The 24160-nt window shown below is 45.6% G+C and overlaps 2 protein-coding genes and 1 pseudogene across 2 annotated transcripts; all 3 read left to right on the plus strand.

The window, feature by feature from the left end:
* Positions 1-3037: 3037 nt before the first annotated feature.
* LOC124684724 lies at positions 3038-5464 on the plus strand (annotated as a pseudogene).
* Positions 5465-12835: 7371 nt separating this feature from the next.
* Positions 12836-15499, plus strand: LOC124702852 (G-type lectin S-receptor-like serine/threonine-protein kinase At2g19130). The gene has a single exon (XM_047235028.1). It carries the CDS (start codon positions 12904-12906, stop codon positions 15334-15336), a length of 2433 nt encoding a protein of 810 aa, XP_047090984.1. The 5' UTR covers positions 12836-12903; the 3' UTR covers positions 15337-15499.
* A 611-nt stretch (positions 15500-16110) lies between these two features.
* Positions 16111-20384, plus strand: LOC124665960 (uncharacterized protein At2g39910-like). The gene is made up of 7 exons (XM_047203320.1): positions 16111-16620; positions 16829-16915; positions 17058-17248; positions 18050-18245; positions 18484-18548; positions 18640-18741; positions 19966-20384. The coding sequence occupies exons 1-7, from the start codon at positions 16111-16113 to the stop codon at positions 20081-20083; spliced, it is 1269 nt and encodes a 422-aa protein (XP_047059276.1). The 3' UTR covers positions 20084-20384.
* The last annotated feature ends 3776 nt before the right edge of the window (positions 20385-24160 follow it).

Below are 24160 nucleotides of genomic sequence, written 5' to 3' on the forward strand. Positions count from 1 at the left end.
ATCAGGGACAGAGGATTTGGTATGGGGATGGGAGGGGATTTGGTGTTCATCCAATCCCCTTAAATACCCTTCTCTAAAAATACACTGATATGATGGAGAGTTTTAAATTTAGCCAAAAAAATGTAAGATGGAAGGGGATGGGAGGGGATATCTCGGGATTATTTGGTTCAAACCGGAGAAGTAAACAGACTAGTAAATAATTCCCTCCCATCTCCATAAATACATTAGAAGCAAACAAGACCTCACCCAAACAGCTGGGAGCACCGTGTCCCCGCTGCTATGCGTGGTATGCGATGCGCGCTGAGTTGAGTTACGAATGTGCCGAGTACCCAGGAGCTAGTCTAGGATAGGGAGAATGGCATCCCTATGTCCCGTCAGCGCTTGGCAATCGGTTTTCGACAACAATTCTCGGAAGGTTCAGACTTGTTGCCTTCCGACGGAGAAAGCAGTGGAGTAATAATTTGATGTGATACCATAACCTGTAGAAGGCGGCTGAGAAAATGCAACTTAACATCAAGCTAGCCGCCTAGAGACAAATACTCCGTACTTTGGTCTGAGCCGGTACAGGTGTCAGGATCTCATAAGCAAAAAACCACACGTTCTTCGTCGTCGTTGAGCTCCTCCTGGCTCGACGGCGGAGGTGCTGGGGGTGCGCCGGTGTGGGCCTGGAGCTTGCCGACGGGCTTTTCTGGTGCTTGTACAGGAGTTCGGTTGTTCTGCAGTTCGTCCCCAAGTTGCTGTGTGTGCAGATGCAGGTCGGGGTGTTGGCTCTGGCCAGCTTCTCTGTCCTGACCGCCGGAGTGAACCGGGGCGTGTCCCCCGCCGACGTGCTTTCAGCCTCCTTCAGATCCCGGCGTCCGCGACGGGTGGCTGCTGCGGCGACTTCTACGAGGCGTGGTCCTCTAAAGGTTCGATCCGGCGACCTAGCTGCGGCCTGTGGTGGTTTCGTCTCTCCGTCCGGCGAGGTGGAGCTATCGAAGATGGCGGTGGCCGATCTTCATCGTCTCAGAGGAGCCCGAGGGCTTGATTGCTTTTTAGTTTCTTTCAGGGTTCTTTTTGTTTTTTGGGGACAGCTGTCCCAGTGTCTGGTTGGTTCTTGTATTGTCTTGTTTCCTTACTTAATATAATCAGATATCTGGCCTCAAAAAAAAAAAAGTAAAACCCTCTGTCTCTGTAGAGAACATTCTTTAACAAAGATGTTGAAACGAACAAGTCCAGAACAAAGACCATACCACATGGCTGCCCTTCCCTGGACGCTAGGCGATTGTTCATCACCAATCTATCTATCTATCTATTATATACTAAAAGCAATATAAGGATGTTTAATAGAGACACCACATTAAGCCACATCATCTAAATTATATTAGCATTAGCAGTTAGATATAAATTAAGTGGCTATGATTTAATGAACGATTATTAATTACGTAACAGTTTGTAGTTGTGCTTGACACATTTAATATAAAGAGTAGACACGTATCTATAGTTTTTTTTTTTGCCGGTCCATAGTTGTCCCGTGAACAAGATGGACTCTCAATAAAAAAATTATGGCCGAGCATACCTGTTTGAGATTTGGGAATAAGAAAAGGAAACATGTGCTCGGAGACTCCAATCAGAACATAAAACGTAGGCTCGCTAGCTAGTTTGGGTAGTCCTTCCGACAGAAAAAATACACCATGAGAAGTGTATACGTACAAGTTTAGCTGCATGATTTAGCTGATTTGTTTTGCTATACCTTAAATTTACAATATAATAAAGTATAAATGTATGTCAATGTATAGATATATGTATGTGTATGGTCAAGTTTATTATTCCCCCCATCCAACAAATGATATCTCAACTTTGTCTAAATTTGGATATAAATATGTTTTTCGAGCCACCGGGTTAATCCACATATGCTAAATAATATAAACCGATGATTTCAATCTTAACATCTAGGATTATACGTGTACAAAGCGACCAGCTGTAACCAACATAGCGCGGGTAGAATCGAGCAATCGATGGAGTCCCTTCATCGACTCTTTAATTCAACAGTATACAAATTAAGAAATCAGGATGATACACGTACGGGGAATTAGACCAACTCATTTTAAAAACAATCTTTTTTCTACCTACCGTATCAGGCTAGGCTCCACAAATGCACCAGCACATCTATGTAATTGTAATGGCACTAGATCTTTGATTCTCAAGAATAAAATGTATATAGGATATTTTAGTGTCATTAGTACCCGATTTTTCCAAAACTTAATTTGTACCAACAAAAGATTATTTCCGATAGTTTCGAGTGCGATGAAAACATAATTTGAAAAACTATAGCAAAGATAAATTTGTAGGAAATAACCTACTCCAATCCTACAAAAAAAACTAATAAAAACGCTACGAAACAAAATCCCTATAAAATAAAAGTCCCAAGGAAATATAAGCATGCCACAAACATAATAAAAATCAACATGATTATACATTAGAAATGTTAAATTCAAAAAACACAAATTTCAGTAACAAGATTACATCACATATAGGAGTACATAAACTACTTTTCGTCATAATTGTTCATGAGCATCAGAGTGACTTCTTAAAGCGTACATGAATTATGCACTCAAGGTAGCACAACATCTGGATATTCTATATCTATATTCTAGACAATTATTTTGTTAAGTAAAGATAATGGTGTCAACTGGTTAAATCTAGAAGACTGCAACAGTAAAATATTCAAGTATCTCGACATGTATTGTCACATTGGCTTAAAGTGTCATAGAATTTAGAGAACTGAGGGGGGGGGGGGGGGAATCAAAGATTATGTATTTAAAATAAAGTAATATATTTCCTACGACACAATAAATACAATGCCTAACTTCGTAAGAAAAAGATGATGCCCTCGCATTTGCGAGGGCCACCATGCTAGTGGAATAAAAGTTAGCTCGATTAGTTTAGAGGCAATATTTGACTATTGACCCACCACGACACCCCGCTTAATTATGTACTGCTGTGACGAGACGATAAGCACTCATCGTATATTTTTAGTTTCTGCACCCGCAAGCTCTCCCTCCATTTCAGTCCATCATGCATCTCCTGATAGATTTCATCCTGCTCTTCTTCATAGGAATCCTGGCAGGCAGTGCCGCGACGGACACCATCTTGCCCGGCCAAGCGCTTGCCGTAAAGGACAAGCTCATCTCCGAGAACGGCAGGTACGCGCTTGGCTTCTTCAAAACAAGCAGCAAATCCTCAGATTGGTACCTTGGCATATGGTTCTATGCAGTCCCCAAATTTACTTCGGCATGGGTCGCGAATAGGGATAAGCCAATCAAGGACACAGCCTCCTTGGAGCTCACAATCTCCCCGGATGGCAACCTTGTAATCTTGGACAAGTCCAGCGAATGTATAATCTGGTCAACACAAGCAAACATCACAGGAAATAACACCACTGTTGTGCTGTTGAGTAGTGGTAATCTCATCCTGGCAGACTCTTCAAACTTGTCAGAGGTTCTGTGGCAGAGCTTTGATCACCCCACGGATACACTTTTCACTGGGGCTAAGCTTGGATGGGACAAGCTCACCGGCCCGAACCGACGTATTGTTTCGTCGAAGAACTTGATCGACCCAGCCACCGGTGTCTATCGTTATCAGGTAGATCCTAGTGGTGTCGACCAATTATTGCTTACACCATTGAATTCCACCATAGCCTACTGGTCGACCGGTGTATGGGATGGCGAATATTTTGGCTCGGTTCCCGAGATGGCAGCCAACAACCATCTTTTCACTACAATATTTGTCGGAAATGGCCACGAGAAGTACATCACAACAACCGTACTCGACGAAAATGTGGTTGCTCGTAATGTGATGGCTGTCTCAGGTCAAATAAAGACATTTATTTGGACGAAGGGCTCACAGGACTGGGTAATGATCAATGCCCAACCAAAATCTCAATGTGATGTCTATGCAGTTTGTGGACCTTTCGCAATTTGCACTGATAATGTGACTCCACCTTGCACTTGCATGGACGGCTTCAGCATAACATCCCCTGAGGACTGGGAGGTAGAAGATCAAACCGGTGGTTGCTCCAGAAATACTCCGTTAGACTGCATTGGTACCAAAAGCACAGCACAAACCACAGATAGGTTCAACTCTGTGCCATGCGTTAAGTTGCCCCAAAATGCCTCAAAGGTGGAATCTGCTGCAAATCAAAGTGAGTGCGCACAAGTTTGTCTGAGTTATTGCTCCTGCACAGCATATTCATTCAACGATGACAAATGTTCTATCTGGCATAATGGATTGCTCAACATAAGAACACTACAATGTAGTGGCACTACCGATTCAACTGGAGAAACTCTTTACCTTCGTGTTTCTGGTACAGTTTTGAACAGATTGAATACTAACAGAAAGAAGAATGTTATTCGGGTAGCTACAGGTTTAATTGCTTCTGCTCTAATCTTATTTGCACTCATTCTCCTAGTAATGGTTCGGAGAAACAAAAGGAAGAACTCTGAGCGAATACTGAATGGTGTTCAAGGTTGTAATGGAATTGTTGCATTCAGATATACTGATTTACTGCATGCAACTAATAAATTCAAACATAAGTTGGGTGGTGGCAGCTTTGGTTCTGTATTCGAAGGGCTTATAGATGACTCAGTTGCCATAGCAGTGAAAAGGCTTGACGGTGCTTATCAAGGAGAGAAACAATTCAGAGCAGAAGTGAGCTCGGTTGGAGCTATCCAGCACATTAATTTAGTTAAGCTTGTTGGTTTCTGTTGTGAGGGTTCTAAGAGGTTGCTTGTTACGAACTCATGTCAAATCGCTCTCTTGATATCCATCTATTTCAATCCAATTCTGCGATGCTGAACTGGGCTGCTAGGTATCAAATAGCCCTGGGAGTTGCCAGAGGATTAGCCTACTTGCATGAGAGGTGTCGAGACTGTATCATACATTGTGATATTAAGCCAGAAAACATACTTCTTGATGCTTCATTCTTTCCCAAAGTTGCAGACTTTGGGATGGCAAAGCTTCTGGGAAGGGAATATAGCCGAGTACTGACTACAATGAGAGGAACTGCAGGGTACCTTGCACCTGAATGGATTAGTGGCGTTGCTGTCACACCAAAAGTTGATGTTTATAGTTACGGTATGATGCTGCTGGAAATTATTTCTGGAAGGAGGAACTCGTGCACACCATGTACTAGTGGTCATAGCCTTGATGTTTATTTCCCTGTGTATGCGGCACATAAGCTTCTTGAAGGAAATGTTGGGAGTTTGGTGGATCATATGCTCCATGGTGATGTTAATCTGGAGGAGGTTGAACTGGCTTGTAAGGTTGCATGTTGGTGTATCCAAGATAACGAGTATGATCGACCAACAATGGGACAGGTCGTTCAGATTCTCGAAGGGCTAGTTGATGTCGCGATGCCCCCAATACCAAGACTGCTTGAACGAATGGCTGGGAGCACGCATTCAACACGATGCTAATGTTTTCATTTAAGGGAGACTAGCTGGGATTCCTTGTCGGGATACCAAGACTGCTCCAAGCTATGGCTCAAAGATTTGTTTTCAACATGCTTGTAATCTTTTAGCTTCAGTGAAACTAGCTGGACTGTACGTCTAGATGTTACAATACATATTTTTACACTTAAGACTACAGTGATATTTATTATACAAATGTAAATTTCTAATGCTTATGATTGAAGAAATAGGTGTATTTTGTATAAATCTGTAATGGTCTTAATGTACCCTGCTGCATCATTATAATCTGGTGACATACCAAATATGCATCATCATAGATGTTTCTCTTTTTCTCTACTTAACATGGAAATATATAGCATTTTAAGATCCAGAATAGAAGACCATTTTAACCTTGTTTCAACTATTACAGTGGGGATGCAAACATCGTCTTTGTAGAATATTGTAAATACCCGGCATCATGGTAGACATGGCACGGTCATGAAAGATAGGCCATACCAGCGAGGTTGCTGCCAAAATAATGAGTGTGTCTTCGGCTACAGGTTCCCATCATCCCATGAAGTCAGCAGCATTGGCAGCAGTCTCTGAGATAGTCCGAGGCATGCAGGAAGTGAATCCGATGGTGTTGGCGATCCTCGCTCAGTGATAGCAAACTAGGCTGAATCAGAAAGGAAATTTGGGTCAACATGGAGTACAGGTAGTTAACATGGTGCTATTGAAGCAATGAGGTTACAGAGAAACTCTTTTTTTTCAGAGAAAACATAAAGCTTGCATTTCGTTGCATTGACAGAAAGAACAGTCTTACAAGCCTAAGACAAGGCCGAAACACCGGACCACTCAGGGGCAGACCTACGTTCATCCAGCAGGGGTCAGAGGACACCGGGTCCGAACCCATTTTCTTCTATACAGTACATGTATTTAGAGTGTGACACACCAAATTAAAATGAATGATCACTTGGAGGACACCGGGTCCGGAGTCCAGACCCATCTTCTTCTATACAGTACATGTGCTCTAGGTCTGCCCCTAGGACCACTCAAGACAAGATGACATCCAACGGCCACAAGACAAACATTACAACAGGCGCCACCAAACTACCATCGGCCTAGATGCCATCCAAACAAGTGCACAGGACGGGACAGGCCCACCGACCCAAGAAAGGATGGCCAGCCGACAATATTGTGGACTGGCCTCGCACTTCAGGGATGTACTCGCCACGCCGGGGTGACCTCGAACCCCCACTGAGCTATCCAGATCCGGCGTGGACCATTCAGTGGGGGGAGGAGGCCCCAACAGGCCCGGAAGGGCACGATTAGTTCAGCTGACTGCAGAGGTCACGAAACCGCCAACGCGGTCCACGCCTTGAACACTGCTCCATCATGCCTTGCCGCACCCCTCGCCTGTAGCAACATACGCCTGCAGCCATCAGCCAATACTCGCTGAGTGCTCCCATGTGTCCAAGAGCAGCAGCATAGGATCCTCCGCGGCACCACGGTGGCAGTTTTGGATCTGACAAGTGGACCGCGGAACCTCGAGATCTAGTGCGGGAAGCTGGAAAATGCCTTTGAGAAAAGCGCATCACTCCCAGTTCCTTTACTCAAGTTGTGTCCAGACCCACCATCATCCAGGTACACCAGGTTTGCAGGATCATCAGCCACCACAGGCCTAATAATCTCGCCTTATTCCGTGCCATCAGTCCCCGTTCTCTAAGGGGAAATGGAGCACCCCCACATTAGAGAGACGATGCACGGAATGTGGAGTTCATTTCAGTTTCTGAGCTACAGCCACTGAATTCATCATATACTTTGCTACAGGACATGTAAGAAATAGATGGTCGATAGACTCATTGATGCCACATAAATAACACGATTTAGATCCAGTCCACCCCCTTTTTATCAACTTATATATTTATATTAGTAGGAACACTATTCTTTACTAGCAACTACTACATGAAACCTTGATTTTCAAGGGCGTTACATGCTGGACCTCCTGACCATCTACTAGATATGCTACCGGTCTAGGTTAACAAAGTTAGCCTGTATAGTTCTTTTTTCCTTCTTCTTGTCTTTTGGCTCTTGCCTTTTGTACATTTGGTTTGCTCCCGTCTTCTTGACGGCTTCTTCTAATATATAATGACGCATGCTTTGGCATGTGTTCAAGAAAAAAGGGCATTTCAATGTCCAAAAGTGCTTAATTAAAAGGGAAATGAACCTGCTGAGAAATTGAGCAACATAAAAGGAATGTACAGAAAAAACAACCATTCTTCCCAAGTATCCATACACATCTATCATCATCATCATCATCATCTGTTTAAACCAACCCCATCTTCCTTCAGAAACTGGGGGGGGGATAGATGGAGGAAAAGGGGGCGAATGGAGTCGGACGAGGCTCACCGTTCAGGGAGCGGGCGAAGTGGTAGATGGAGGCGACGCGAGCTCATTAACGTGCCCAGCCTCTGCTTTTCTGAAGGGAGGCCGTCAAGGGTAAGGCGAGCCACCAGGGGGTCGATTGCCGGAGATGGTCCTGCAGGCAGCCGCCAGGTGATCGATTCGCGCGTCTATGCTTGCGAATGGCGAGAGCGGGGCCGCTTCGATGGCGCCGGCGCAGCGAGCAGGGAGGTTGGGGATGGATCTGACAAGTGGGTCCTGGTGGAAGCCGGAGGTTGGTGGCAGCGGTATAATTATTTTTTTCCATTTCAGAGATGTTGTAACCGCGCTCCTAACATGGCTGATCTAACAAATTATGACTTTTTTGGGTAAATTACAAGATTTTGCATAGTTTTAAATAATAATTCAATTCAAATAATATTACATAAATTGATTCAGATAATAATCCAAATATATAAATTAAATTATTCTTATAAAAAATTGTGATTCAACTTGTTCAAGAATCAGACGATTCTACTCTCCACAAATTGTCCACTAGATCATTTTGAAGTGTAATATGAATCTATGCATCTCGGGTTTCTGGACATTTCATATGGTTGTGGCACCTTTTGGAGTTTGTGTTCCCGGCGGCATCGCGCAGCTAGCCACATTCATAGGGTTGACCACCATTGCGCTCTCGCAAAGCATCTTCTTCCCCTTCGAAGGATTTTCCCTAGCCCTGGCACAACCATTCAAGCTCCAGCTCTCCCAACTGGTGTCGTACCCGATGAGAGTAGGAGCGGCGGTGCCTGGAGGTTCACCAACATCATGGAGGTTCACCAGCGTCGGCATCAAGCAAGGTTGGATCACGTTTCTGCGGTCTTCTTTACGGTGTGCTTTGGAAAAAGGCAAGAACTTATTGTAATTTCCTTAATCTATAAGGTCCTTTATGTCATTGTGCATCCACCACCGAAGTAATACAAACTCCAGGTCCTTCGGAACCCTTCCCGTAAAAACGTGGGTAAGTCATGCGTAAGGTCCTGCCTACATTTTCGCTTTAGACGAACCACCTCGCTCGGCCGTTAGCGTCGTCGCGGATAAAAACGAACGCCATTGACACATCGAGAAACTGATCTCGCCAGATCTGAAGGACCGATCATCACACGTTGCCATCAACTCTGAGACGTCGCCCAGAAGGTCATCACTGGTGTAGGAGTAGAGTTGATGCAGATTTATTAGTCCGAACACCGCTCTCACCACCCCAACGACGCACCATAGGAACCAAAACCTAACCCTAACTACTAGGCCACGACGGAGGAACAAGATCCCCCTCCCTCATACTGCCGCTGGAGCAGCGAGAAGAGGAAATGGGGACTAGGGCCAACGCCCTAGTCGGACGAGATCGGGGGAGCTGGCTGCCGCCGCCTCTCACGAGAGGAAGAGCGGAACGGTTCGCTTGTCTTCTCCTGTTGTTCTCCTTGGAAGTAGGACGTTGGGGATGGATGTGACGAGCAGGACCCACTGCCAGGATTGCTGGTGAGTGGTGACTCCTTCAACTCAAAATTTAAGTAGTGTCAAACAGTTTGGGGTATTTTTTAATACGAAAAGGAGCTTAGCTGTGTGCGGATCTATAGGTGACAGGGGATGTGCTCCCCACGAATAGCGAGGGCTAAGAGCATCTCCACTGGTCCTCCCATAGCTTTCTGAATAGCATTTTGGGGATCCTAGAGAGAGAAACTGCCCACACCGACGGTTCCGAAAAGCGCCGGCCATTTTTAGACCTTACTAAAAGCGCCGACACGCCCGTAGCAATCCCTTCGCGAAGGGACCCGATTGGGAGTGCCGGCGTCCAATTTCTGCTCAAAAATTGCATGTGGCCCACTTGCATGTGACACAGCCTCTAAAGATCCTCCTCTCTCCTACTTTTTCTGTCCCCACTTGCATATGCATGCATGGTGTCGGCGTCTCTATTAGGTTAATTGATGTGAGACACGGTCCACAAATGCTAAGTGCATGCAGCCGACGCTCCCTATAGCTCTGCTGTCGGCGTGCATGCCGGCCCTTTTTTAGGAGGACCGGTGGAGATGCTTTAACTGGGCCAACGATTTTTGTGTTTCGCTTTGCTTCGGTCTGCTCGTTTGATTTTGGGTTTTCGGGTTATCATCGGTTTTTTGTTTCTACTAGCCATTTTTTATTTTTGAAAATGTTCAAGTTTGAACTATTTTTGGACATTTTTGTTTTTTGAACATTTGTTAGTTCAAATATTTTTCATATTTTGAACTTTTTAAAATTTAATTTTTTAAATATGAAAGCATTTTCAAAATTTGGATTTTTTATATTTTGGACATTTTTTATTATTTTTAAATTTTGAACCATTTCCAATTTTAAGCTTTTAAAATTTAGAACGATATTCAATCTTGAATATTTTTTATTTTTGAACATTTTTAAAATTTGAATTTTTTTCAAATTTAAACAATTTTTGATTTTAAATAGAAAAAAGGAAAAAAACGAGTACCTTTTGTTGGACCGCTTTTGGAGCGGCCCATGATGAAGTCGCTTCAGGATTCCCTGTGCTCCCGCCGGTGGTGCTCAAGCGGACCTCTAGAAATATATCATCACTCATGACCGGGTAGGCCTGGATCCTCTTCCAGTCCATGGTGAGGACGAGAAATAACCTAGCTAGCCTTGCTAGATAATCCTAGGCGACAGGCTATACCATTGCCAGGATTTGGTTGGCGATCACTGGATGAAAGCTGCATAAAAGTCAATACTGATGCTGGTGTGGGGGAGCGGGAGGTGTTGAGATCACTAGTCCGATGATTGAAGTGGCAATGGCACTAAGGGAGGGTGTGATCTTCGTCAAGCTGTGTGCGCGAGTGGTGTTTGAAGTGGATTGCTTAGAGATTGTTAACCTCTGGGACTCGAGGGCTCGTTCTCGCGCAGTTGTTGAGCCGATTTTACAAGACATCGCAAAGCATTCTAGTTTGTCTTCTTCTTTTGCTATTCAACATGTAATAAGATCGTCTAACGCAGTCGCTCACATATGTGCCAAGCACGGTTGCACGTTGGAGTTGACAAGTGTTTGGATGGAACTTCCCCCTTAGCTTCCTTATTGCCGGTCTTCAGGCTGACATCGTAGGAGCAGTTGTTGATGGTTAATAAAGCCCTGAGATTCCATGCAAAAAAGCACGACACCAAACGGTCGTCACGAGGCTATACATCGCTTTTCCGTGGACCAGGAAGACGAACCTCGCCTTGGAGGCTAATCCCCTAAATAAGAAGTGTTGCCATCGCGCGTCTGGTGGTCTTCAAGCTGTCCGGCTTCTCCTGGCCACTCGTGGCGGCGAGGGGAAGATTCTAGTAGCTTGATGACAACCGTACTTTCTAAATGGCTCTCGGAGCTTTTGGAGTTTGTGCTCCCTGCAGCGGCTCCCAAGCGACGACGTGGTCTGGCCTCTACTATTCATGGTCATAGTGTTGACCTCGCCGCGCTCTGCCGTGGCCGCTACTTGAGCATCTTCTTCCTACTTCAGTAGCCTCGGCGCGGCCATTCAAGCTCCAACTCTCCCAAGTGGTGTTATCCCCGACGAGAGTAGGAGCGGCGGTGCCTAGATGTTGTCCACTGCCAGCATTGAGCAAGGACTTTATTACGTTTTTCGATCTACTTTACGGTGTTCTTTGTAAAAATACGGGACCTTATTATAATTTCCTTATTACACGGGGCTCTTCGTGTAATTATACACCCACCATTTCCCATTTTAGAAAGGAACCACCCTATTTCCCTCGCATCCATGGCCAATCAGAAGAACCAAAAGCACCTCAACATATCTCGGTTGAGGAGGTCGCCGACGACAACGAGCTTGGCCTTATTTGCGAAAATCCCGGATTTGGACCCGCTCGCCATCAACTCCGACGGCCGCAACTTGATGCGGGAGCATCTCGCGCATCGGATGCACTAGGTCATGCCGAGAAAACATTGTCACCCTACTACAAACTACCCCTGCCGACGGACCACCACTACTCGTAGATCTAGCTACAGGCCAACAACAGCTCCCCCTCCCACTCTGGCCGGCGAGGCCACCAGAAGAGAAGGGCCAGAGGCCATGGGGAAAGGAGGGGGACTCTCACACCCTAGTTTTCTCAAGAGAGGGGGGGGGGGGGGGGGGGCTTCTTGGTGATTTCCAACGGGCCAGTTCCAACACCGACCATCGAGCACCGAGCGCTCAACCAATGCGACATGCCTCTACCACCACCTCGCGATGAAAACATGATGAAGAAATCCAAACGCCGACCACTACGCTGCGGACTTCGGACCAAGAGTTGAAGAAGAATAAGAAGAATTGAAACAAACAAAGGCTATACATGTTGAGTTACCGTAGCTAAAGATCGGTCAAGGTAGCGCGCAAGTACATTTTTTGTGATGCCAAATGCCTTTATTTGGGCCGAGTAGAGCGTTGCCCGTAATAAACTAGTAGTAAGTTCAGATATCAGAAAAGGAGATCAAAATCATTCTATTTTATGACCAACAGAAAAAACCACAATTTGAAGCAAGTCAAATTATTACAATTTTTTTTTAGATTCTCCTAACAAATAATGAATCCGAACTTAAGTTTTCAACATTGTACATCAAACCTTGAGGAAACCTATTACTTCTTGTCCGGAATTTATTTCCGACTTCTTTTAGTTGGACTGAGCGAAGATCGCACATAATATGAGACAGCACACATTTTTTCATATCACACTCTCTATGTCACATGCCATCCCAACACGCCCACGGGTCACCCGGACATGCTAGGAAAGACCACCATCAACAAATAAAAGAGCTTCACCTTCACCACAAATAAATCACGTAGACATCCGTACTATAACTACTATTCAGGCCCAAGGTCCTTTTTTGGCGGTCTGGCCGGTCCGATCAGTAACTGAATGAGGGCGACAAGATTTCGACCAGCAAACAAGATGACTCCACTAATTTGGGTGTTGTGCTTTACACCATAGTGATTATATGTCCCGATGACCACTGAGCTCCCAGCCTAAGTTTGCAGACTCCGCACAGCAAGTTTCAGGACGCCCTCACCACCTTAAGCTCACCATGTCTCTCCTCCACATTGTTTTCACCTTGCTCTTGTACATGCGCATCCCAGCAGGTTCTGCTGCGACGGATACCATTTTGGCTGGCCAAGCACTTGCTGTCCACGACAAGCTCGTCTCCAAGAATGGCAGGTACGCGCTTGGCTTCTTCAAACCAAACAGTAGCAAATCATCTCAGGACACTACCAACTGGTACCTCGGCATATGGTTCAATACAGTTCCCAAATTTACTTCAGCATGGGTTGCAAATAGGGATAAACCGGTCAATAACACCACCTCACTAGAGCTCACAATCTCCCAGGATGGGAACCTTGTCATCTTTAACCGGTCCACCAAGTCCATAATCTGGTCTACACAAGCAAACATCACAACAAATAGTACCACCGCTGTGTTGTTGAGTAATGGAAATCTTATCCTCACAAACTCTTCAAATTCATCAGAGGTTCTATGGCAGAGCTTTGATCACCCCACAGATACATTTTTCCCCGGGGCGAAGCTTGGATGGGACAAGGTCACCGGCCTGAATCGCCATTTTATTTCTTGGAAAAACTCGATTGACCCAGCTGCCGGTGGTTACCGCTATGAGTTAGACCCCGGTATTGGTGTCAACCAGTTATTGCTTGTGGCATTGAACTCATCCACGCCATATTGGTCCAGCGGTACATGGAATGGAAAATACTTTTCCCCAATTCCAGAGATGACAGGCCGCCATGCTATTAGTGCAAAGTTTGTTGACAATGAGCACGAGAAGTACTTCACATACAATTTACTAGAGGAATATATGGACCCAAATATGCTTACTCGTCATGTAATTGACATCTCAGGTCAAATAAAGACATTCACTTGGGTGAAGGGCTCACAGGACTGGGTACTGATGAATGCCCAACCAAAAGCTCAATGTGATGTCTATGCAGTTTGTGGACCTTTCACAATTTGCACTGACAATGATTTTCCACATTGCATTTGTATGGTGGGCTTCACCATAACATCCCCCAAGAACTGGGAGCTAGAAGACCGAGCAGATGGGTGCTCGAGAAATACTCAACTAGACAACTGCATTAGGAACGCAAGCACAAAGCATACGACAGACAAGTTCTACTGTGAGCCATGTGTTAGGCTGCCCCAGAATGCCCGAGAAGTCGAGCCTACTAAAAGCTCGGGTGAGTGCGCACAAATTTGCCTGAATAATTGCTCTTGCACTGCGTACTCCTTTGGTGACAGTGGATGTTCCATGTGGCATAATGAATTGCTCAACATAAGACAACTAGAATGCAGTGACTCAACCAATTCAAATGGAGAAACTCTTTGCCTTCGTCTTTCTGCTAAAGATGTACAAAGTTTGAAATACAACAGAAGGGGGATTGCTATTGGAGTTGTAACGGGTACATCCATTTGTGCTCTAGGCATATTTGCACTCATACTGTTACTAATGATTTGGACAAACAAAAAGAACAACTCTGGTCTCATACTGAATGGTTCTACAGGTTGTAATGGAATCATTGCATTTAGATACAAAGATCTACAGCGAGCAACAAAAAAATTCACAGATAAGTTGGGGGCAGGTAGTTTTGGTTCTGTATTCAAGGGGTTTATTAGTGACTCAAATGCCATAGCAGTTAAGAGGCTTGATGGTGTTTATCAAGGAGAGAAGCAATTCAGAGCTGAAGTGAGCTCAATTGGAGCTATCCAGCACATCAATTTAGTTAAGCTTGTTGGTTTCTGTTGCGAGGATGCTAAGAGGCTGCTTGTTTATGAATACATGTCAAATCGCTCTCTTGATGTCCATCTATTTCGAAGCAATTCTACAGTGTTAAATTGGGCTGCTAGGTATCAGATAGCCCTGGGAGTTGCAAGAGGGTTAGCCTACTTGCATGACAGCTGTCGAGACTACATCATACACTGTGATATCAAACCAGAAAACATACTTCTTGATGCTTCATTCCTTCCAAAAATTGCAGACTTTGGGATGGCAAAGCTTTTAGGAAGGGATTTTAGCCGAGTATTGACAACGATGAGAGGGACTGTAGGGTACCTTGCACCTGAATGGCTTACTGGTGTTGCTATTACACCAAAAGTTGATGTTTATAGCTACGGGATGGTGGTGCTGGAAATTATTTCTGGAAGGAGAAACACATGTGGACCATTTTCTAGCAATGGCAACATTGATGTTTATTTCCCTGTGCATGCTGCACATAAGCTTCTTGAAGGAGACGTGGGGAGTTTGGTAGATCACATGTTACATGGTGATGTCAATCTGGATGAGGCTGAACTGGCTTGCAAGGTTGCATGTTGGTGCATCCAAGATCATGAGCTTGATCGACCAACAATGGCAGAGGTAGTTCAGATTCTCGAAGGGATAGTTGAGGTCAGGATGGCCCCAATACCAAGACTGCTCCAAGCAATGGCTGGAAGCTCGCGTTCAACCTGCTCCTAATGTTTGTGCTTCTTGGGAAACTAGCTGGCTGAGCGTCTGCATGTTATATTATACTGTATGTGTACACCTAAGACTATAGCTGTATTTATTATACAAATGTAATGCTTATGATTGAAGAAATAGTTGTATTTTGTATGAAGTATTAAATTTGTAACAGTCTCAATCTACCCTCAATGCATCATTATAATCAGGAGTTATATTGAAAATGGGTGCCATAAATATTTCACTTGTCTCTCAGAGAAAATCTCCAATTTAGACTATGAAGTTGCCCTGAACGTATGCTTTAGTCACGAATTTGCAAATCGTGAATTCTTGGCCAAGAAGTTGCCCCGTAGCGGCGTTTGGTCATTCCGTCGCTTCAACTATTAGTTTTCTGACGCGCCTAATTGTTTTTTCTACAAATTGCCCCTAAGTAAGTCAAACCGAGGACTAGAAAATTAGAAAAAACAAATTTTTGCAGGCTAATTTGCAAAAGAAAAATATAAAATTGGCCACGTCAGCAAACTAACGGTCGCCGTGACGGGAGTGACGAAAACACTCACGCGGGGCAACTTTATAGCCCAAAATTCACAATTTGCAAGTTCGTGGTCAAAACGCACATCCGAGGCAACTTCATAGATCAAATTGGGTTTTTTCTCTTTTTGTAAAGTCGAACTACGAAGCATATTTGAGCCTTGTTTCAACTAGGACGGTGCTTACTGGTTGTTGCGAACTCATCAGTTCTCGAACGGGCCGGGCCAAAAGTGTTCCGTCACTCGATCAGCCCAGGCCACCATGACTCCGCCGGCACCCGCCGCCGCAGCCTCGGCGGCGCTCCGCCGCGAGGACCTCCTCCGCATCGCCTCCCCGCTCCGCTCCTCGCTCGCCTCGGCGCCCTACGCGCCCCCAGAGGGCTCCACCACCTCCGTCAAATCCCTCCTCGCCTCCCTCCTCCCTTCCCCCTCTCAACACCCCCCGGCGGTCGAGGCCGGCAAGGAGGCCGTGGACCTGCTCCTCTTCTGCGCCGCCGCCCGCGCGGCTTCCGCGGAGGCCCCCGCGCTGCACTGGGTCCCGGAGGGGCTCTCCAAGGCGGCGGCCGGCGCCATGGAGGAGATGGCCGCGGCTGGCGGCTGGGCCGATGCCGGGGAGATGTTGCTGGCGCTGATGCCCGAGGCGGTGCCGCCGCTGAAGGCCGTGCTCAAGGAAACGGATGTGGACGCTGAGGATGACATGATTTGCGCCGACAGGCCGCCCAAGGAGCACGCCTTCGTCGCCGCGCACCAGTTCCGTTGGCTGTTGTCTCAGGTTTGTGCGCTCAGTCATTGGTACATAAAGCATCCTTCTCTTTGCAATTGATTCATTCTATCTATATGACCTAGATAATAGTTTATTCAGGAAAACTTGGCTCCTGCCCGAATAAAACTTATGGCAGCACCAGCAGCATTATTCAGTGAAGTTTCAGACGATGTGGTGCTAGAGGTGTTTACTGCAGTTGCTTCTTTGAGTGTTTCAGGTTAACTATCCGAAGCTTGGGGATCTTTGTTGGTTAGTCATTCCTTGTGCTTTGACTGCATTGGATCATTGGTCACCAGATGTTAAGGTATGGACGGTATTCCTTTTTGGTTTCTCTATTGAGGATAAATTTTAGTCCATGCTGTATAGCAGTGCACAGTTTGCCATACTGTGATGTTAGACGACGTTAGCGGGCATTTTGAGTGAAGTTTTTCTTATATGGTTGACAGGAACAGGGAATGGTTAGCTTCATGCACATAGCAAAGAATGTCAAAGTAACAGAATTAAGTTTGTACGAAGATGCAATACTCGATGCGTGCTGCAATAACATTCCTGCAGATGATGAATTATGGTACCGCATTGTTGAGGTATCGGTCCTGCTGTTGACTTGCACCCAAAGAAGTAACCCGCGTAGCCCTTGGTATGCTCTTTTCCTACTTGTAAAGTGTCCCATTTATTCCCAGTTCGAATCATATCTATCCTTCCAAGCTCTACAGCCTCTGAACAAACCAACCTTATCCTTCTTGTAGGGTGTCAAGTAGGATCCCATCTAAATCCCACTTGTAGTGCATTTTGCTTTTTCTAGTGTAAATATTGACACAAAGATTTGAACTAGAAAAGCCAAAATACACTATAAGTGAAATCCCGGTGGAATCCCCACCTTGACACCTTACCTTCTTGGAAAATAGATTAGACTATTTGGAAATGTTCAAGATAATTATGATATAAACATATTAGTTATCTGACATTTTGAGAACTGGGGTATAGCCTTTTTCTTTTGCACCAAAAGGCAAGCGAGGCGCATGATACTAGACAGAACTTTTACCTTTTGTTCAAACGAGACCCTCCTACTTCCACGATGGATCAGGAAATTCACAATTTTGAATGGAGTCGTTTAAAACTGAGAAATTGGTTTAAGTGAGATGCGTCTTCTCTTTTTATTAGTCGCTGTTTTGAAAAGTAACTTAGCTGGACTCTGCTTAACTTATATTGATGTACAGTTTCATTATTGATGAATCTGAGGTTAATGCTGTAGTCGTTGTTTGGAGAAGGCAAGGCTAGGGAAATAAACACTTCTACTTACTGAACTTTTTACTGTAAATGTTTGCATGCTAGTAAGAGTTTTATACGTACACTATCATCGTTCTGGATCGGCTCTAGCATAAACATAAACAAAATACTTGTTTCTTTTCCTTGAACTTCAGTTTTCCATTGTTTCCAGGTACAGTAAAATGCTTGCTGAGATGTTGGGTCACCTGGAACGGCAACCACTAAACAAAGAACGTCGTGTTGCATGGCTTAGCCTTATCGGGCCAGTTTTTGATGCTATGGGCCTCTTTCTATTGGCACATTTTCGTCTCCTCTTCTCTCTCTTTTTCCAATGGATGCATGGTGATGATGATAGAACAGTTCTACTGGTAAGCAAATTGTCCAGGCTATGGACAATGCATGTATATATGCATTAGTAGAGAGGTCCTTGATACATTTCATCTTGGACTTTTGGCTTTCTGTTACTGTCAGATAGTCATGCTAAGTTAGTTTTATAGTATTTGCAGGTTATAATTTTTGTAACCATGTGAATATAGGAAATGTTGTTTATGTATTAATAGTACCATGTTATGGTATTTTAGTATTGTAACCACGTATCATTTACAGGTTTTAGAGCGAACTCATGCAGTTATTAAGCTCACTTGGATCAGACAGTCACCCTATATTTCAAGGTATTAGGAATCGTGATTCTTCTCATAATTATCTGCCATTTTCTTTGCCTTCTCAATATGGATATTTCCAACTCATTTTATTTGTATTTAGGTTGGTGGATGAGCTTGTTCTTTTATATAAAGAGTCTGCCACACGAAAGAGCCGTGAGATCATGAGAAATCACATAGTAGGAATACTTGTGCTACTCCAGAAGTAAGCTTATCCTTCACTGTGGTGTTACTATTTGCATCACTTTTGTATAAATTGCAGTTGGACTGTTGGACTGAGTCTTTCAGAGTTCATTAGGTTTAGAAATCAGAATAGTACAGTGGTTCGGAATGACTCCTTATGACCCACCTTGTTGGCTGTCATTCTACTCTCTTGGTGCTACTTTCTGGCATAGGGGTCAAATTGGATATTTAATTCTTCGCTGTACTTTTCTTATTGTCTTTTGGAATTAGTTATTCAAGATAGGCTTCTATTATTTCATACCTAGTTAGCTTAAAGTTAATGGTAATTTATCCAACTCGACAATACTAGTTGGAACAAAACCTTCTCCAGTGGTAAAATAATTCATTTTAACCCGAAACTTAAAATAGAGGACGAGCTCCATGTAATTCTTTATTTTGACAAAAAAAAACATATTTCAAAGTTTTAGAAAAATCTGTTGGTAGACATTGTTATATACTATAAACGTGCATAATCTCAATGCAAAATACTATGTATTCTAGGCTACACAAAGATGACAAAAACATGGATCTGAGAATAGTGAAACAGTACACATTTTGAAAACTCTAAAATTGTCAGATTTATCATTTTTGTGTAGCCCAAAATACCAAGAATTTTGCACGCCTATAGTATACATCATTGACCACCTATAGAATATTTTTCGATTTTTTGAAAGTAAAGGACCCCATGGAGCTCGGGAGCCATTTGTCCACACCCCATTTTAACCTTATATTGTGTTTCCCCATTTTAACCTTATATTGTGTTTCTGGGGTGATTATGAAATGTGTTTCTCTTTAGAGTTCACACGAACTAAGTGAGTTTCTGTCCTGGAGCAACTGCTTACCTAAATTAGTTTGTTCCATTTATATTAAGCGGCGATTTGTTGTTGTTTTTGTTAGATATTCCTACCAGCCAACTTTCCCAAAAGACCGATCTGATAGGAAGTCGAGATATAATATACTCCCTCCATCACATGAAAGTTGTCTTAGATTTACACAAAGTTGGATGTATCTACACACTGTTTAGTGTCTAGATACATCCAAATTTTGATAAATCTAAGACAGTTTTATGGGACGGAGGGACTACTAATATTCCTACCTACATCCCAAAAGACCGATCTGATAGGAAATTTTATGTACCTTGTTTCATCCTTTCTTACTCTGGTGATCTCTCCTTCAGTATTTTTCATAGTAAGATGTACTCATGCAGATGCAAGGGACAGCTATTTGAGGAAGCTTGGAAAAAGCATGAAGTTGACCCAGATTTAACACTCCTGCGATCCTGTTTGAAACAACTTTGCACCAAAGATAGTTCGCCAGACTTATGAGTTTATCTGTTAGATGTACATAGTTGCAACTTGTATCAACTTAGGGCTGTTACATCTTAGTTGTTAGTTCTTGAATTTGGATGCATTGTATTTGCTCGTATTTTTTTCCTTTAAGGTCAGCTGATAGAGGATTCATGAAACCGTGGTAACACTGATAGATACACTGAACCGAGGCAACTTATCAAGGCAAACCACTCTTATCTTGTAAGTTCTGCAACTTCTCTCTTTCTTTTTCTGACAGTGTACCTGGCTTCGGCTGGGGCACTAAACACGTAAAATCCTATCAATTTCTCTTTTGCCATATGATGCATAGTATCTCAGATTTACCATGAGCCATAAAATACAACGTGTCTTACGTTCATCATGATACATTACATAGGTTACATACCATCGAACATATATATGCTGATGTAAATTGACTAAATATGTTACGAAGTACTCCAGATCAGATGGAAGAACCCATTGAAGGCTCAAAATGTCACAGCAAAGGGATTTTCCATCATGGAGCGTCAGACAGCTTATCATGTCCGCAATTTATATCTCTCTGTCGACAGATCTCCATTTAATAAGAAGATCCCTCCATTTAATAAGATCATTGGATCTGCGTCTCCTCGCCTCCCTTGGTTGCTGCTGCGCAGGCCCGATGAAATCTAGTGAGGACGTGCTATCCGCGGTCACCGAAAATCCAACCCAAATTTGTGTTTCGGAAAAAGTAGCCTACTTGACATAAGGGGTGGGCACTCGTCTTTCAAGCCCACCGTCATCACTTTGAAGTTTGCGGGGCACTGTTTACGTACAGCCTCTACGAGTTGCAAGTGAATGGGGCCGGTGCGTGGTGAACGGAATAGTTCATCGAGCCATTTCTCGCCTTAACCCAAAACTAAATAGGAAAAGGGGTACTTGATATTTATTTCAACCCGGGAGTAAAAATCATGATCTGGTAAGTAAGATGTCAGAAAAGAAGTACACAACCATTATGTTTTATGACCAAACAGGAAAAACTAACAATTTGAGAAACTCAAATAGTTCTAGTTTTATTTTTATTTTTTATTAGGTTCTCTCCATATTAATGAATCAAACTTAAATTCTCAGCATTGTAGATCAAACCAGGAGTAAATCTATATTTTTTTTTTGTCTGGAACTTAATTGTGACGATTGCACGTCATGTGATATGGAGTACATTTTTTCATATCACCATACTCTCTTTAATTATCAAATCCATTAAACACTCGGAATACTCACCAACGAGTGGTTATTCAGGTCCAAAGACTGTTTCTGGCCTTCTGGGGCACTTATGGTAACCAACGAACGGGCGAATGGCTACTCAGGTCCAAAGACTTAATCGTACCATGCGGGCGAACCAGGTGTCCGGCGCTCATGTCCCCAGCGTTCTTCTTCGGTTCTTCCTTCAACCCTTCCCTTTCAAAACAACACGACATTCTTTGCCTGCCGTGCATACTATGCAAAATGCACATCATCATCATTTTTTTTCGCGAAAACGCAAAAGCCTTGCGTTTCAATGCATTGATAGATAAAGAAGGTTTGTATGTACAATGTCCCCAAGAAGGACCAACACCACACCAAACAACTCAACCCAAAAGACCTAATCTAGGGGAGGAGTTGGCGAAGCCCACGGGCGCCCGCGTCCGCCCATTGTCGCGCCTCGGCCCTGATGTCACTTGAATAAGGAGGCCACCGAGGGACGCGCGTTGTCGAAGACCGCCGCGTTCTCGTGCTTCCAAATCCACCACGCCGTGAGCATGATGAGTGACGATGTTCCTTTGCGCAACCGGCGTGGGGAGGTCCGCACCACCAGCGACCACCACTCCGCGAAGTCACCCTCAACCGTAGGAGGCCCAGCGGTGGATCGAATCCATGACAGAACCTCAAACCAAACTGTCCTGGAGAAGGAGCAGCCGGTCGAGAATGTGCGCCATGGTCTCCACGGACTCGGTCGCACGGCCGGGCATCTTGTCGCGTGGGGCAGTCCCCGACGCGCCGGACGCTCACTCGTCCAACACCTATCGAGGCAAGCAAGCCGGATAAAGAACTTCACCCTTGGCGGCGCCCGGGATTTCCGAGTTTAGCTTCCGGGATCCCGATAGGATCGCCTCCTGGAAGAGGGCATCATAACGGGAGCTGGAGGAGTACGGCCATCCGTCGTCCAACGCCAAACCAACCTGTCCCGATCCGGGGAGAGCACCACGTCCCCGAGCCTAGTCCGAGCTGAACATACGCCATAGGGCCAAGGCGCTCGGTGCACCCTCTATGTCCGAGATCCAGCTGCGCTCCACCGGCGCTGCTGCACCGTGCACCGCTCCGCGGCGCTTGGGGATGAGCGCATAGACCTCCGGCGCTAGCTCCTCGATGGACTTGCCATCCAACCACCTGTCCTCCCGGAAGAGAGCGGATTCGCCGTTGCCCACCACCATAGTAGTGGAGGCGGCGAAGGCGTCCGGCTCGATCTTCGAGAACCGCATGTCGAGCCCGCGCCAAGGTCGTTGGGGGTCCGTCCGCATCCTCCAAAGCCAACGAACCCGAAGGCTGATGGCAGTGCGGGCGAGATCTGGGATCCCTAAACCCCCAAACCGCAGCGGGCGGCACACCCTCGACCAGTTGACATGGCAATGGCCACCATTGGCCTCTGCCCTGCCGGCCCAAAGGAAGCTCCGTAGGATCTTGTCGACCTGCTTCAGCGCCTTCTTGTAGAAGCTTAGCACCATGAGTTGATGCAACGGAATGGCTGCTAGCACCGACCTAACTAGCGCCAAGCGCCCTGCCCTGGGCATCATAGATGCTTTCCAGGTAGGCAATTTGTCAGCTAGTCGGTCCACCACAGGCTGGAACGCCTCACCTGGTAGCCGGCGGATGGAGAGTGGAATGCTGAGGTACTTGACGGGGAAGGGTGCCAACTGGCACTCCATCACCCCCGCCGCGGCAGTGGCCACCTCCTCCGTGCAGGCAATCGCCGAGACCGAACACTTGGCGAAGTTGGTATGCAAACCCGACGCATGTCCAAAGAGCTCAAGGATGCCGCGGATAGCGCGCAGCTCTGTCTCATCTGGATGGCAGAAGATGACAACATCATCCGCGTAAAGCGAAACCGTCGTGGCCAACTCCCGCCGCGCCAGGCGGCGTAGGATCCCCAACTCGATCGCCCTAGTCAGAGCTCGGTTGAGCGTGTTCATGATCAGCACGAACAACGACGGCGACAGAGGATCCCCCTGTCTCAGGCCCCTCCTATGCAAAATGGGGGGACCTGGCTCGCCATTTAGCATCACCCTGGTACTAGCCGTGGACAGAAGAATGGACACCAGCTCGCAAAACCAAGGCCCAATCCCCATCTTGCGGAGGACCTCCACTAGGAACCCGCAGGAGACAAAATCAAAGGCCCGAGATATGTTTAGCTTGAGCATCACATGTGGCTCCTTCATCCTGTGCAGGAATCTAGCCGTCTGGTGAACCAACATGAAGTTGTCGTGAATGCACCGTTTGCGAATGAACGCGCATTGGTTGCGATCCACCAGCGACTCCATCCGAGAGGCCAGGCGAGAAGCCAACGTCTTCGCCACCAGTTTGGCGAAGATGTGGATCAGGCTAATTGGCCGGTAGTCACCCAAAGCAGCCGCATCCGGGCGCTTGGGCAGCAGGATTAGGAGGGCCTGGTTCGGACCACGGAACCCGCGCCCGCACATCGTAAACAACTTATCAAACGCGGCCATGAAGTCCGCCTTCACCGTTCCCCAACAGCTCGGAGGAACTCAGCCGTAAAGCCATCCGGTCTCGGCGCCTTGCCGTGAGGCAAGCGGCGGACCACTTCCCGGATCTCACCCTCGGTGAACGCAACTTCTAGCTCGGACGGGTCCTCCGAGTGTGTGCCCGGAAGTCCAGGTCCGGCCGAGTACTGCCGATCCACCGTAGTGCCAAGAAGCCCCTCAAAGTGTGTGAAGGAGGCTTCGGCCATGGTCGCGTGGTCAGAGACGACCGCGCCCTCAACCTGGAGATTGTGAATGACGTTCTTCTGCCGGCGGTATGATGCGTGTTGGTGGAAGAAGGCTGTATTAGCATCCCCTTCCC

Source organism: Lolium rigidum, chromosome 1, assembly GCF_022539505.1.
Source record: "Lolium rigidum isolate FL_2022 chromosome 1, APGP_CSIRO_Lrig_0.1, whole genome shotgun sequence".
NCBI classification, from domain to species: domain Eukaryota; kingdom Viridiplantae; phylum Streptophyta; class Magnoliopsida; order Poales; family Poaceae; genus Lolium; species Lolium rigidum.